At 39.7% G+C, this 17,283-nt stretch overlaps 1 protein-coding gene across 1 annotated transcript; it reads left to right on the top strand.

The window, feature by feature from the left end:
- Positions 1-905: 905 nt before the first annotated feature.
- Positions 906-16,714, top strand: TMEM244 (transmembrane protein 244; the record flags this gene model as incomplete). The annotated part of the gene is made up of 6 exons (XM_081997640.1): positions 906-938; positions 5,825-5,910; positions 8,359-8,432; positions 13,807-13,932; positions 15,722-15,766; positions 16,620-16,714. The coding sequence occupies 6 exons, from the start codon at positions 906-908 to the stop codon at positions 16,712-16,714; spliced, it is 459 nt and encodes a 152-aa protein (XP_081853766.1).
- Between the last annotated feature and the right edge of the window lie 569 nt (positions 16,715-17,283).

The raw sequence follows: 17,283 nt of genomic DNA, 5'->3' as shown, positions 1-17,283 counted from the left end.
GAGCTATTGAATCCATCAGCAAAAGCTCTTGTTTGCTGAGTGGAGACTATATTTTAAAGCAGGTAACTTTTATCTTGTATGATTAAAAAGGCATTAAAAAAATAATGAAACCTGCACATAATATGTTAGCGATAGCAAAAAAGAAAAAAAGTTGATTCTCTGTTCAATTTCAGAAGTGTTTCCTTGTATGATCTTCTTTTTCCAAATAATACAGCATACTGAATCGTAATGTGTCTGTAAAAAGTCAAATCCAAGCCCATTAAGGAACTGCTCAGTAGAAGCCGGATCTGCTCTAAAGCACACTAAACGTCATTCTGCTGAAGGAACAAAATATGCTTCAGGAAAAGGAGAAGTGTCATAGCATAAGTCTGGCATTTCTTAACGTAATTATACCTAATTTAATATGAATTATACTTGATGTAATAAAGTGATAGTCAGAAGAAAAATATTAGCAAAGAACATTGTGAAGAATGTACCACTCCACATCTATAGTCAATAGAATTAATGTTAGAAATTGTAAAACTAATTAAAAGTAGGAAGATATAATAACCCCAAGGAGCTGTGATCAAATGAATGCTGAGAAAACCAAATAGAAGGCAGAAAATTATATTAATAATGCTGTCTCCAAATAGCCAAGTTATATTATAGATATGCTTTGGCTGACAGTAGCTACGAAAGTACAAACATTAAACGAGCTAGTAGGATTTTCTCTTTGCTCTCCAGAGGCTTACAGTTAGCTCACAGATGGCTTCTGTCTCAATTCAGTTTAATCCAATCAACTCGCCTCACTCTGTCCTATACTCACCTGTAAGAATGTTTTTTTTGGTGAGAAACAGCTGCTTCTTCCTGCTGATGTTGGCATATGGAATATAGCAACCGCACTTCCTTTCACTCATCATGTGTCCATGGCTCTCAAGGTCAAAACTGCTGAAACCAAGGTAAAGGGAATTGAGTTTGTATATTGTTATATGTCACTGGACAGTATTTAGAGAATTAGACAGCTACTGCGGGGCTTGAAAAAGCAGTTGCTTTCATTCTTACAGTAAGAGTGTTCTTCAAGTTTCTCTTCCTAAAAAACAAAATGAAAAGGACACCTTATAATGCTGGTAGCAGGTACTGCAAAGTACATCTTATAAAAAGGATTTCAAAATATGTGATTTCCATTTCAAAATATGATCTCCATTTATGAGATATAGTTCTTGGAAGTGTCTAATAAAATCCTACATTTAATGACACCAATGTATTTCTAAAACTCTTTCTTTAAGTTGTTTTAACACATAATAAATGACCCTGTGGTTTTTAACTTGTGTTTTTTGCTCTGAAATATTTGAGGGGTTAGAAAGGGAAAAAAAAGTCCGAAAATAAAAAGCATTCTGAGATTTAAAAAATATATTAGTTTAAATTTCAGGGGAAAGTTCAAATAAAAAATGAAATAGAATACGATAAAACTGGTAAATCTTCAAAGGGTTTTCATTTTTGTGCTATTCTTTTAAGAATATATTCTTAGCACCAGGCTGCATGCATTTCCTTAGCTTACTCGACTGAGCAAAGCATGCTGTACCTAATAGAACACTACATCCCTACGGCAGGAAGTAAGAATATTCTGGGTACAAAGAGAAAAATCCTGGGCTTTTGACGCCAATGAAAGTTTGTCGCCGACTTCACGAGAGGCAAGGAATTCACCTACTGTAATTAGGGGTCAACAGGTCATCGGCTCACAGCTGTCCTTCAGCTCTGTGATTTTCACTTCAGTCCTGTCTCACCACTTTTATTACAGTACAAATCTACATACAGAGCAGATACGGCTTCATGGAGGCGGTTGCTAGAGCAGGGGCAGCAGATAAAGGAGAATTACAGGAAATGCGCGTCTGCTCAGAGCAATGGAATGAAAATGATTCCCACCAAAAATGTGCCAAAGATTAAACTTCCAATGCTTAGAGATACTTTCAAGGGGGTAGGAGGTAGCACGGCTGCCAAACTTGCATGTGATATTGTAGTTAATCAAAATTACAGTGACCATCATGTACACCGTGGAAAAGAATGGATCAAATGGGTTATTTGGCCAATTTTCATTTAGCATAAGACTAAAGACAATGGAAATGGGAGAGCTGTATTTAGCCCTCAGACCAACCTGGCTGAAGACATTAGTCATTCTCCGTTTTTGCTTGGCTTTGTTTTGATGTAGCGAAAGAAAAGAGTAAGACTGTCCTGGACATTTACTTATTGACAAATACCAGTTTGTACAGGCACGATGGATTTCTTTCCTATTGCATAAAAAACTAAAGCTCCTTGGTCTCTCTCCTTGTGGGAGACAGATGCACTATTCAATATTTAGCACTTTACAATATTTAGCAACATAAGAATAAGTAGTTTGCTAAATTCACAGTACCCACACTTCAGTCAGTGTCGGATGGTTCCATAAATACGCTATTTACCACACAACCAATTCAAAGAACTAAGGCCAGAAGTGAATATTAGAGATGTTTGAAGCTTCATCCAGAGAGGCGCCTGGTTTTGCTTTGAAGGGTCTATTATTTCCAAAGGAAGTTTGTTCCATTGGCTAATTGCCTTTAGAGTTAAAAATGTCCTTCATGCATCTTTTGAATTTGTCTAGCTGTAACTTGCAGCTGTTTACTTCTTGGGGCTTTTCTGATAGATTAAAGAGCCCTTAAGTACCTGGTATTTTCTGCCTGCGAAGGTACTTATCCATCATAATCAAATCAGCCCTCAGAGCTAAACAGATTGACCTCTTTAGGGCTGTAGTCCTAATGAAAAAAACCCCAACATTTCTAGCTGTCAGCTCCCTTTTGTGGCTCTTCTCTGCACCTTCTTAATTTCTTAACTTACTTTAAAAATTGCTGGCGCCAAACTGGATGCCACTTTGTCTTGCCAGTGCTGTGTTTAGAGGTAATGCTTCTTCCTTATTTCTATTGATATTCTCCCACCTTAAAACCCAAAGCCTTAAGGGCTTGTTTTGTGGCACAACATTGCAAGAGAAGCTCATAAAAGCGAGATAGTATGAGCTAATGCTCTTCTACAGCCCTTCTCAGAGTCACTGCCTCCTTGAATAAGGGCTCCTTTTACCAGCATATGACAAACTAAATCAAAATGGAAATTGCATTTTAGAGCTCGTTTATGTTTTACATTTTTCACTGCAATCTTACCTGCCAGCTGAGTTTAATTTAAACATAGGGACTTAAAAAAAAATCTATATACATTTTTTTTCTTCATTAATCTTTAACCACTTGTCAAGAACATTATCAAACTTTATCCTCAAAATCCACAGCAATGATAAGGACATTCAATAACCAGTTTTGATAAAAATTCTTAAATAAAGGCAAATAAATAAAATGAGCAAGTCTCTTTCAAATCTTGCAAAATTAAAATGATTTTTGAAACTTCACAGTATATTACACATTTTGGTTTGGGTTTTATTCCTTTAGTTTTAATTTTTCTCCAAATAATTCCTCTTCCTTTTTAGTTATGAATATGCAATTATTATTTCCCCTACCTCGGTCCCTGGAACCAACCTACACACACATGATTCCTTTTACCTTTCTTCAGAATTGATTCCTATTCCTCTATTACTTGTTACCTATTTTTTCTAAAATTAATTTCCATTGTGAATATGGTATCACCATTCAAAGAGATAAACACTGGCTTTTGCATTGATATAATGCTTCACTGTATGCAGTCCATAGTCTCTGCTTGCCATTCTGATACACTGAAAAATTGTGTCCAGTCCTCTATGTTTTGCTACTTCATTTGTGCAGGACCACTTTTCATGGATTTACTTCTGAATGAATACCTGTATTTGGACTATTTAATCATCTTAGTCTTAATTTTTGATCCACATAGATAAGGAGTCCTGTAAAACATAAAAAATTCCAAACTCGCTGTCAGGTCAATTCCATTGATTTCAGGGGAAATTCAGCATGGATCTTGCAGGGCACACAAAAATGTGCAGACTTAGGGCCCATATTTACATGTCCAAGTGTATTTACTTAATAATGGCATCACTATAGTAATTATGTTCTGCTTGGATCATTTTTGCATAACGGATCATAGTCTGGAGATCTATGGAGGTCTTACTAGAGGAGTCAGGTGAACACACATGGCTAGTTTCAAATATTTGATAGCCACGCTGGAGGAAAGGCAAGAAAATTCTTAACTCATTACACATGTTGTACCTGGACTAAGAAGTTATACAATAGTCTATTCCTAAAACAGAAGCTGGAATGCTTTAATAGCAAAAAGAAAAATGTAGCCAGGTCCTTTCATTGTAAAGCATCATGTAGCACAATATTAAAGATGGACAATAGGAAACTAGCAGCATTTGTCTCTACAGTCACTGTCTTTCTCATGACTGCTATCTAGCTATATCTTTTTGGAGGAAAGTAAAGAGTAGAAGATGCAGGATGGAGGGGATAGGCAGAGAAGAAAATGAAACAATAAACAAAGAGTTGGGAGTTTAAAAAATGGCCATTAAAAGAGGAAAGATACAAATAAGTTCGGAAAGGAGAAATATGACATGATAAATTAATAGTTAGCATGAGAAAATACAAGACAATCTGGAGTCTATAGAAAAGAAAAACTGATTTCACTGACGACTCTACTGACTGTAGTAAACATCTTCAGTAAGCAAGCATACAATACTGCCAAAGCAGTTGCTCAAGTTTGATGCATAGAGATGTCTAGTCCTGATGTCCCATGTTTCCCTTTAAAAAAATAAAAGCCTGAATAAACATCTGGAATGTCATTATATCATCAGAGAAAAACAGAAATTAAAGTGTTCTGCATTAACAAGACTATTACTGTTACCAAAACATATTAACCTTCAAAACATAATTTTTACATTATACCTGTATGAATGAATGCAAGTCCTAGGGTCTGCATAATTCAGGACGCCAACTTAGAAGATCAGAGATATCTGATCAGAGATATCTTCACTTGAAAGGATCTCAAGGCATTTTATGAACTTTATCAGGTAAAAGCTAACAGGTTTTTCTCTGGCTGCATTGCTCCTGAAACTTTAGAAATGAAGACACTGACATGGAATGAAAGAAATAACGATACCATGGTATCTTAGAAAACATACATTCTTTGTATAATTCTGTATATAGTGTTTCTCTTTTCTTAAAGACACAGTATTTGATCATAAGATAGTTGTTTCTTTCTGAAACTTTTATTTTTAGGGGAATTTTTTCAGTTTGGTGTTGGAAATTATTTAGAATTGATTCACAAAACAATTGAACTTTGAAAAATATTTAACAGATATGCCTCATTACTCATTTCAGTTTTCTACATCCTTACCTTTGGAAGTAAAGCACTAGGGTGACATGTTTTCTATAGGCTGGGAAACTTAACAGTTACTGCTTTACAATTTTTTACATTTAATTTGTATACAGTTTCACATACTTACAAGGATGGCATTTCTTTTAAGTTGAAAACTAGGCTAAACTAGGTTAAAAACTAGTTAAGCATCTGGATGATCTTAAACTCTCAAGATCTCCTGTGTAATAACTGTCAAGAAATGTGCTTCTCATTCTCTGAACACTTACAAATTCAATAAATAGTTGGTATACAATGATATATGATAAAAACAAAGAAACACACATTATAACCACACATTAGGCACTGAAATGTACCAAAGAGCCTTTAACAACTTCTATATAATCGTCAACAGCAGAAATTCTGTCTAAATGTTTTCTTTTCTACATTTTTTTTCACATTATGATTGATAGAAATCCGGAAATATTTTCTAACAATTATGTACCTAATGTAAACATGGCATTAGGTTTTACTGTCTTTTTCCCTTTTGCAGGTTGTTCTGGTGAACCTGTTGATATGCATGGTAGTTTTCTACACTGTGTACTATGTGGTCCTATCTGTGTGCTTCGCAGTATTCCAGTAAGATTTCCTTGTCTTTCGTCTAATATGACGGCATACTACATCTGGATATAATGGGTAGAGCTATGACCCTGTAGAGGAGGCATCCAGGCTGGAGGCATCCAGTCCCAGTGAACTCATTTTTCACATTCAGTTCAATTGTTCTACCTGAACCTTGCTCAAGTGCACAAATTAGCAAATGGAGACTCAAAACAAATATAAAATGTTGGTTCTAATCTACTTCCTTGCACTTGCAACATGTATATAAGTGAACGTAAGAGCAAAGACGACATTAAAAAAGTAAAACAAAGATTTTACTTGGTAACTCAAGAAGAGTATAAGGATCTCGTTAGGTCATGCAGACACAAAATTAGAAAGGTGAAAGCCCAGCTAGAACTCAATCTGTCCATGGTGTTAAGGGATAAAAGAAAATGTTTTTGCAAATATATTAACAAGAACAAGAGAGCCAAGGAGAATCTCCAACCCTTATTGAATGTGGACGGGAATATTGTCACCAAGGATGAGGAACAGGCTGAGGTACTTAATGCTGCCTTTGCTTCAGTCTTTAATAGCCAGACCAAGTATCCTCAGGGTATTCAGCTCCCCAAGCTGGAAGACAGGGATGGAGAGCAGAATAAACCCCCCATAATCCAGGAGGAGCAGTTAAGGACCTGCTGTGCCACCTGGACACCCACAAGTCTATGGGGACTGATGGAATCCACCCGAGAGTGCTGAGGGAGCTGGTGGAGGAGCTTGCCAAGCCATTCCATCATTTATCATCAGTCCTGGTTAACAGGGGAGGCCCCAGAAGACTGGAGGCTTGCCAATGTGATGCCTGTCTACAAGAAAGGCCGGAAGGAGGATCCTGGGAACTACAGGCCTGTCAGCCTGACCTCTGTACCGGGGAAGATCATGGAGTGGTTGGTCTTGAGAGTGCTCACAGGGCATCTGCAGGACAACCAAGGGATCAGGCCCAGCCAGCATGGGTTCATGAAAGGCAGGTCCTGCTTGACCAACCTGATCTCCTTCTATGACCAGGTGACTCACCCAGTGGATGAGGGAAAGGCTGTGAGTGTTGTCTACCTGGACTTTAGTAAAGCTTTTGACAACATCTCCCACAGCATTCTCCTGGAGAAACTGGCAGTTTGTGGCTTAGACATGTGTACTCTTTGCTGGGTAAAGAACTGGCTGGACGGCTGCGCCCAGAGAGTTGTGGTGAATGGCGTTAAATCCAGTTCATGGCCAGTTACAAGCGGTGTTCCCCAGGGCTCAGTTCTGGGACTGGTCATGTTTAATACCTTATTGATGACCTGGATGAGGGGATTGAGTGCTCCCTCAGTAAGTTTGCAGATGACACCAAGTTGGGTGGGAGTGTTGATCTGCTGGAGGGCAGGAGGGCTCTGCAGAGGGATCTGGACAGGCTGGATCAATGGGCTGGGGTCCACTGTATGAGGTTTAATAAGGCCAAGTGCCGGGTCCTGCACTTGGGTCACAACAACCCCATGCAACGCTACAGGCTTGGGGAGGAGTGGCTGGAGAGCTGCCTGGTGGAAAAGGACCTGGGGGTGCTGGTTGACAGCCGGCTGAACATGAGCCAGCAGTATGCCCAGGTGGCCAAGAAGGCCAACAGTGTCCTGGCCTGTATCAGAACTAGTGTGGCCAGCAGGAGTAGGGAAGTGATCCTTCCTACAGGGAAGATGCCCCTGTATTCAGCACCAGTGAGGCCGCACCTCAAATACTGTGTTCAGTTTTGGGCCCCTCACTACAAAAAGGATGTTGAGGTGCTGGAGCGTGTCACTGGAGCACGAGTCTTATGAGGAACAGCTGAGGGAATTGGGGTTGTTCAGTCTGGAGAAGAGGAGGCTGAGGGGAGACCTTATCGCTCTCTACAACTACCTGAAAGTGGGTAGGAATTGGTCTCTTCTCCCAAGTAACTATCAGCAGAACGAGAGGAAATGGCCTCAAGTTGCATCAGGGGAAGTTTAGTCTAAGTATTAGGAAAAATTTCTTTATGGAGAGAGTGTTCAAACGTTGGAAAAGGCTGCCCAAGGAGGTGGTAGAGTCACCATCACTGGAGGTGTTCAGAAAATGCGTAGACGTGGCACTTTGGGACATGGTTTAGTGGGCATGGTGGTGTTGGGTTGATGGTTGTACTTGATGATCTTAAAGGTCTTTTCCAACCTTAATGATTCTGTGATTCTGTGATTTTATAGCCAATAGAAAAGACAAATTATATTCCCTTCGGAAGTTGATTAGCATGTATAGTGCCAGACATGTCTTAAGGAAAAGTGGAGATCATGGACACTGTGTGCAAGGGCAAGACCATAACGTGCAATGGAATGTAGACAGCTTGTAAAAGCCCAGAGTATCCCATTTGAAATCATATTTAAAAACAACAATAATTTGTCATATAATCACTAAGGCTTTATCGAAGAACTCTGGTTAAATTTATTCTTTCTATTTCCACAGGATTAAAATGTTGGATGGCTTGGCACCTTTTGATTTTAAGACGAATCCTTCATGGCTTAACCCATATTATTTAGGTAAGTGAAGTTTGCTTCTCTCTTTTTTCCCAGCTGAGAAAATATATTGTATCTGTAAACTTGTCTTCCTTATGGGTAGTATTTTAAAGCTGTTCTAGTAATACTAATGATTTCTGTATTTTAACTACACTGCATTTAAATGCTTATTCATCTTCACTGCACTTCATTTCTGTATTGCTACTTATCGTTCAAGTGATTGTTAGGCTTTTCCTTGAGTTGTTCTTCTGATGTGCTGTTTTGGCAGGATGCTTCGTATTCACTGCAGAATAATTGCCTATTCTCTGTAAAATTCCTGCACAAAGTTGTTAAATTTAATTTTCATACTGCAGCAAATTTCTTATAAACCATATTGGATCCAGATCTGAATAACAGATCACATTCCACTAATTGAAATCTTGCTTTGGTCATGCCTGAATACAGTGTACATTAAAATTTCAGGGTTTGATTGTAGCTCAATCCCTAAACATATCTTTATATATCCTAATACAAATTTATGCATTTTTGTCTGAAGCTCTCAAAGTATATTCTTCTTCCTAAAGAAAGGAATTCTAATAAATTACATGCATACATGAAATTTTACCATATTTATAAACTGTTTTACAAAGGCAAACCACATCTTCTGTCAGTACAGTAAGTAAAGCTCAAAAGTAAATTGGCTAGTTCATCAGGTCAAAAAGAGTAATAAAAATGCATGGATATTTGTGCAGTGTCAATACTGATTTCTGATGAAGAAAGAGCATTTCAGTTGTAGCAATGGAAAAGAAAATTAAATCATATTCCATTAGAATTACTTTTCACGGCCTTAATATAATTACTGTATCTCAATATGATTTTTTTCCCCAAAATTACAGCAGCTAGTTTGATGCAGAGTGTTTATATGCCAAAAACAGCAACTCTATCAGGCACCTTGTTAGTAGTCCACGCTCCTGTCTCTCCATCTTCCTTCTTCGTCCCAGCTTCATATACTAAGCATGATGTCATATGGTAGGGAATATCCCTTTGGCCAGCCTGGGCCAGCTGTCCCGGCTGTGTCCCCTCCCAGCTCCCCGTGCACCCCCAGCCTTCTTGCTGGCAGGCCAGCACGAGAAGCTGGCCTGTCCTTGACTACTAGCAACAACTCAAAACATCAGCACGTTGTCAACATTTTCTCATCCCAAATCCAAAACACAGCCTCACACTAGCTTCTGTGAAGAAAATTAACTCTATCCCGGCTGAAACCAGGACATTATCCACCCCTTATTCCATACCATTTACGTTAACACTCAGGTACCACATTATCCAATACAACCTCATTGACCATCCCTTCCCCCTTCCCATCCTTCGATATAACGCATGGATTATCGTCCCCTTAGTCCATAGACTATCCCTGTAAAATGTCCGTAAAATGTCCACAGATGTCCACAAATGTCCGTGAAATGTCCATTGAGTTCATTTAGTCCATGACTTTGGGCTCCATCCCTTACGGTGGTCACTCAGGACAGGCGAGGGGGGGTGTTGCATGGAGTTACTGGGCACCAAAGCCAGCTCAGGTCAGGTCACTGCTGCACTTGCACTGCTTCTTGTAAGGTTAGTCCTCCATTGGTTCAGGTGGTTCCTGCTATAGTAGTTCCTGTAACATACAACTCAAATCATGGGTTACAACAATTTAAAGGTATTTCCATTACCATCTCTTTGGACTGGACCACAGGGTTTAACATTGCAATGAACTTCTGCCCTTGCCCCTGCTCTAGCTTGGACTTACCCACAAACTGCAGTCCCTTCCATGTATAGACTTATCCACAGTTGCAGTCACTTTGACGTGCACCTGCTCCAAAATGGCCTTCTCCTCCATGGGCCACAATGCCTCCAGAGATATATCTGCTCCAGCGTAGCCTCATCCACAGCCACAGTCACTTCAGCACAGTTGATAACAAAACTGCTCCAGCGTGGCCTTACCCATAGTTCCAGTCCCTCCAAGAATATACTTGCACTGCCGAGGGCTTCTCCATGGCCATGCACTTTGAGGTGCTCCAGCATGACCTCATGCACAGCCACTGATGCTTCAAGGTGCACCTGCTGCAACATGGATTTATCCACAGCCACAGATGCTTCGAGATGTACCTTCTCCAGCATGGACTTATCCTTGTGCCACAATCCCATCAGAGGTATAGCTGCTGCGGCACAGACACAACCATGGCCACAGATGCTTCAAGATGTACCTGCTCTGGCATGGGCTTACGCACGGCCACAGACGCTTCGGGGTGTCCTGCCCCCACATGGATTCATCCACAGGTCACAGTCCCTTCGACTCGAGTTCACAGCGGAGTTCCGGCCTGTTCACGGAACAGCAGCACAGAAGCAAAGCAGCACAGAAACAGCAGCGATGCCCCGGCCATCTGCCAGCCCAGGCCCAAGGCCATTGCTGTGATCAGAATCTTCCCAGGCCCAGCAGGGCCAGACCATCAGCAGCACAGCAGCACGGCAGCAGCGACAGCAAAAAGCAGCCACTAACGAGGACCGGGCTCTAATATACGTACGGAAAGCAAACCTGTGGCAAGCACAGGGGCCTGGCAATTAACAGCTAAACAGCAGTAACAGCTATAAATTCTATCTAGCACATTCCAATCAAACCTGTTGTTATCTCAAACCTTTCGGGCCCCACGTTGGGCACCAAAAGGACTGTCATGGTTTAACCCCAGCCGGCAACTCAGCCCCACGCAGCCACTTGCTCACTCCCCCACAGTGGGACAGGGGAGAGAATCAGAGGAGTAAAAGTGAAGAAACTCATGGTTTGAGATAAAGACAGCTTAACAGGTAAAGCAAAAGCCACGCACACAAGCAGAGCAGAACAAGGAATTCTTTCACCACTCCCCGTGGGCAGGCAGGTGCTCAGCCATCCCCAGGGAAGCAGGGCTGCATCACGCGTAATGGTTTCTTGAAAAGACAGACGCCATCACTCCCAACGTCCCTCCACCCCTTCCTTCTTCTTTGTCCCAGCTTTATATGCTGAGCATGATGTCATGATGCTATGAACATGTCATTCCATACCATTCATGATGGTATGAAATGTCCCTGTGGCCAGCCTGGGCCAGCTGTCCCGGCTGTGTCCCCTCCCAGCTCCCCGTGCACCCCCAGCCTGCTCGCTGCAGGCCAGCACGAGAAGCTGGACTGTCCTTGACTGCTCAGCAACAGCTCAAAACATCAGCACGTTATCAACATTTTCTCATCCCAAACCCAAAACACAGCCTCACACTAGCCGCTGTGAAGAAATTTAACTCTATCCTGGCTGAAACCGGGACACCACACAATGAAATAGCATTGAATAGCAAAACATAACAGGATCTGTTTAAAGCCTGTGGGCAGAGAGACAGAAGGAAGGTCTCTGAATGATGTTGCAAATGAGAATTAGTTTAGTCAAGAGTCTTATTTATGCCTGTTAAAACCACAATTATGTCTTTAAAACATAACCTCAAAATAAAAATGGAAGTCAGCTCGGAACTGAGGTATTCCAACCCGAAGATTCTATGATTCTATGGTCATTACTGGCCAGTTTTCTAAAAAGGTTTACAGAGCATCTGTCTACACTAAGCATACTTTCTAAATTATGAAATTATTGGCCAAATTTAAAGGGATACTATCATCATGAAATATAATAAGCTAAAAAAGCATTGTCAAACATTAAATTTTTGAAGTGTTATTTCTGTTTTCCTAACTACATGTCATTTTCCAGTTATCTCACTATTCTTCCATTTTTTTAAACTGCTGGGTGAAAGATCCATAATACAGTAGGAACTAATTAACCCTATAAGGAAAAGAATAAACTTGAAACGCACAAAATGCTGCCAAATGTATAAATTAAAGACAGTGAAAAAATGACGTGATCTCTTTACTCTCAGCTACAGTAATCTTAGGTATTATGTTACTGCAATAGCAAAAAAATAAATAAGTCCATTAAAAATGTGACTTTTGTATGTCTGTGTACCTGAAGAACAAAATGCATTTAAATGGAACATTATATGAATTACAAATGCACAATTAGGACCTGTTGTTTGGGAGCTCAGGACTACAGCTAGAAGAGACATCATGCATTTTCCATTCAGGCCCCTGCTATCCCAGGTAGCCACCAAGCGTGAAGTCAAACTTTGCCCTGAAGGTGATTATTTTTGACCCCATTACCTGCAGTAGCAAGTAAGCAAGCTGAACGCCAAGCACCGCTCCACTGCTGTGTTGAAAAACGCATCACATCCAATGCTGCGACAAGGTTCCTCACCCTTCCCAGCGTAGCTGCTCCGTGCCTTCCAGGCTGTCCTCCTGCCCACGGGGGAGGCACGGCTTGCCCGTGCCATTACTTTTGCAGAGCTGTGCTCGACATCAGGGGAGGTGGTCAGCGCAGGCTGGTGGCACGGCACGGCTCCGCGCGCTCCAGAGGAAGTGCCAGGGGACAGAAATGCACCGTTTCGTCACTGAGAGAGGGAATTTTCTTGGTCAGATAACTTTAATAGCCTCTTTTGGCAGCATAGGTTGGTTATGATCACTTTGCTGGTAATCCCCATTCATGGTTTTACACAACACAGAGCTGGCTGCTGAACGGCAGGCGCGTCAGGCTGCATGGTCGCCGCGTCAGCCCTGCTATCAGCACTGAGAAAAGCCAGGCTCCTGGTTGTACGCACCACGAGGTCCATACGGGTGGATGGCCTCTGCTCACCTTGTGGGCTCTCTGCTTTATCTCCCCTTGCATGTCTTTTCTTTAAATTGTTCTGATACGTATATATATATATACACATATCATAGAGATATATACACACACACTTATATACACAGAATCACAGAATCATTAAGGTTGGAAAAGACCTTTAAGATCATCAAGTCCAACCATCAACCCAACACCACCACGGCCACTAAACCATGTCCTGAAACACATATACATATTTTTATATATATTTTTTTGATGCAATGAAGCGCACAGGGAGAAAGCTATGAAGTTTCTTATTAAACATCATCCCTTAACCACACAATTCTGTTTTGAATGGGACAAATTTGATCAATGTCAGTATCAACCAAATCTATTTGACGCTATATGCAAAGAGTGCGGATGGTCCCTAAGTAAAATTTCCTCCAGGCTACGTGAATTGGCCATAAACCTGTTAATACTCATGTCTTTTTCCATAAAATATGTAACATTTTAAAGTCCATAGGCAAATCAGGACAACCCATGCAGATGTCTGTGGTAAAATTAGAAATTAACTTTATACTAAAAACATTAGTATAATATTAGATCTTGTAAAACATAATTTGCATATCTCAGACATTTTATCTTCCATTGCTATCATTTTGAATAGAAGAAAAAAGCCTTTCAAAACTGTGTTCACTGTAAGTATCCTATTTTCATTTACAGCTCTTGTGATATCGTTGGAAATAACTTTCTTCATCTGTGGTCTGCTGTTTGCCCTCGTTGTGGAAGAATGGGTTTGGGATTATGCTGTAACAGTTACTATTATTCATATCATCATAACTTCAGTCGGTAAGCAGGTTTACTGCTAAATATATGCATAGCATCACAAATTGAAGGACCAATCAACCATGATTCATCTATTGTAATACTGGACTCACTTTAACATTTTTCCTTAAAGCTAAATAAATATATGTCTCTAATTTCCATCCATTTGACTCATGCATGTGTTTAAACCCTGCCATTTAAAACTCAATTCTGGTTTCATTGCAGAATTTTAAAACACAATTTTCTTCTAAATATTTCAGAGTCTTAGTTCATAACCTGGCAGTTAATATCAAACAGATCCAGGCTAGATACGATTTAATGATCTGGGAAGTGTGTTTTTCTCTAAACAAAGAAATTAATAATTGTCCATGTCCTGACACTTTACAATGTATTCATTAACACTTCAGCTCTAGTTCAGAATCAAAATAAGGCTTGCTTCAGCAAAGCCAATTTAAAATTTTAAAGTTAGATCATCTGAACCAAATCTCATCAAGGAAAATAAAGCATTTTACTACCGAAGCATCTTTTTTTTTCCCCCCTGAAACTCTTCCCCTCAAAGAAAAGGAAAGAAAAATAATTGGCTGCAGTAAATGAGACTCATCATCACTTTTTGCCAGTCCCTGGTAACCTGCTCCCTCTTCTCATGCTGTTTAGAAGAATGCTGCTATGGCTGATTAGAAAATATATTTTAACCTCATCCCTGCCAGAGCCCATTTGGAGATTTTTTTTTCTCCTAGCAATGAGCTTAGTATTTTTAAATTTAGAAATAGGAAAAGTATCACTGACAAATGAGGACTCCCTCCCCACTACATAATGATTCATATTCCAGTGCTTTGTCCATTTGTCTTTTAGCACTTTACACTCCCCAGTTCCCGTGACAAGTTAAGCCAGAGACCAACAGAGACTTCATCTTGGAAAATTAAGCATAATTTCTCATCTACTGAATTTGATTTCCTGGAATTTAAACTACTCATTCTTTATTAATAACTTTTGTATTTAAATAGAGGAACTTACAAAACCTACAACAAAACCGGCTTTGTATGTAATTTATAGAGGAAGGTATCTTCTATCGTTATCTTAGATGATGCATTTTGACATCCAAACGACCCCAGATTTGTTATTGTTTCTTTCAGATGGCCAACCAAACCTCTGCTGGCTGACTCTGAGCTGCCAGCAGCCGCACGTGTGCTTCCCAGCTCACTTTACTACCTCTGTCAGCTTTTTTTTTTGGGGGGGTGGGGAGGAGTGGGGGCTGCAATATTGGGTCATATAATGGCCCTGCAGTTGATCATACAGTGGGGATGTGGGTCAGCTTGCCTGTGGCAAGGGCAAGTGCCTGACACTACGCTGTGCAGTACTACTAACTCGCAGGGTGCAGACCCAGCCTGTCTTTCATGCACTGCATCTCCCATTAAACCGAAAATGTCAGGCAGCTTAATTTATTTGGATTGCAGCAACACGTAGGCACTCCACCGGGGCATCGGTGTCTCTGTTGTGCTAAACCACGTACAGGTAAGTAATAAAAAAGGGATTTCTTCTGCAGAGAGTCTAAGAGCTCCGTTTAGCGCACACTTAGTAGGTTTAAGATTTGCTTTCCAGTGGGATCGCTCACCAGGCTAAGCTTAATGGTATGGCCGAGTATCTGAATGATCAGGACCTAAATATGCATTTGCAATTTCAATAAATGTAAAGTATATAATTTATGAAACATATCTAAGCAGACCTTTGATAACTTCATGTTATCATGTAATGTTTGCACGTCCCCATCCTTATTGTTCAAAAATTTACATTTTTTCCTTTCTTTTCCTTGCAGTTATGTCGGAATTCCCCCTGATGTTACACTGGTGGCTGGCATTAGGTATAATTACATTCTTTAAAGTTTAAATTGTTACACACTGCGTAGAAAATTAGTATTTACAGTATGAATTGTTTCTATTAAATGTCTGTTGTCTCACTAATTTGAGAATTATCAACATTTAAAGAAGAAATATGTGCTTTTCATTTATACTTCTTTTAATGACACAGGCAAGTAATGCTGGGCTAACATTTGCCTTGCTTTAAAAAAACTTCTCTTTTAAATTAAACTTGCTAACAAACAGCAGATACGCTCACTTTCTTGAAACAAACCATTGATTAAGTCCTGACTAATCAGAGTATCTCACTTAATTCAGGTGTCAAGAAGACAGTTGTCCAAACTAGTCTTCCTTGGTACCCTTTATAATCAATGGAAAGAAACAGGCACCCTCAGAGGCAATTTTTATAAACACTGTGCACTTATGATAGATGAGATAAATCTCAGTTATCACATTTGCTTAGAGTGGATGGCAAACCTACATTTCTGAATATTTAATTTTCTGTAAAATTAAAACCATAGCTCTTTACTAGAATATATTATCTTGAAAAACAGTTAAGGGAAAAGGACTGGCTTCTGTTCTTCTTTCTTATATGATGGATAACAAGGATCAACAGCTGCAGTAAATTCCTAAATGATGGGGACAGGCAAATAAATTCCTTGTCCTGCAGCTAGTTTTGCATCAGCAGCTGCTGGGGCTGATATCTTTGTAGATGGTTAAAGCCTTGGGCAAAATGTTAAAGTAGACAGGTCATTTCTTAAAAATTGAAAATAAAAAGAATGTCTGTTTAAAGTTTTATCATAACATTTCTATTCTGCTATAAAAATTAATATAAAACAGTCATATATTTTCTTTCAGGATCTGGAGTAATTTCAATGATTTGTGGAGGACAGATTTTGGCATACTGTTTGTTCAAAGACAACTTCATTTACCCGAATCTAGATGATTTTTGAAAAGGAAAATTAGAACTTGCCCTTATAGTTATATGAATTCTATGGTTTCATTAACAACATAATTAAAATAAAGTTAGTAATTGTCTAATTGTAAAGCTAATATTTAGCTTACCAGATCTCTCATACCTTATGTTTGTTTGCAATGTCAATATCATCACTTCTAGCTTTTGTGTGTAATCAGTCTTAGCTTTTGTATGTACATTTTCCATTAAGCAAATAATTAGATACATTGTCTCTTTTTTAAAAACAAATAAACCATAAGGAGGGTAAGAGCAATGATGCAACACTCTTGCAAAATCCAACAAGGAAAAGGAAAAAACAGATTTGCATTTAATGTTTTCAGGGTGCTTGTTATCTATTGTATTTTATGAAATGCTGACTCTAACATAGGCTGGAGTCTGACCTTTCACAAGCGCTGCAAAACTTTAAAGTCACCCTATCTGGCATAAACCCCTATAAGTTTAATGCAGTTTTTGCTGGAAAACCCCTGGCAAAGAAGAATCCATGAAGGGCACACAGCTCTGCATCTCTTCCCATCTTAAAGCTCTCACCTAGAAGCTGCCCAGGAC

The sequence above is a fragment of the Phaethon aethereus genome (genome assembly GCF_964289735.1).
Source record: "Phaethon aethereus genome assembly, chromosome: 3".
Taxonomy (NCBI): domain Eukaryota; kingdom Metazoa; phylum Chordata; class Aves; order Phaethontiformes; family Phaethontidae; genus Phaethon; species Phaethon aethereus.
This window is presented reverse-complemented; position numbering and strand designations above follow the sequence as displayed.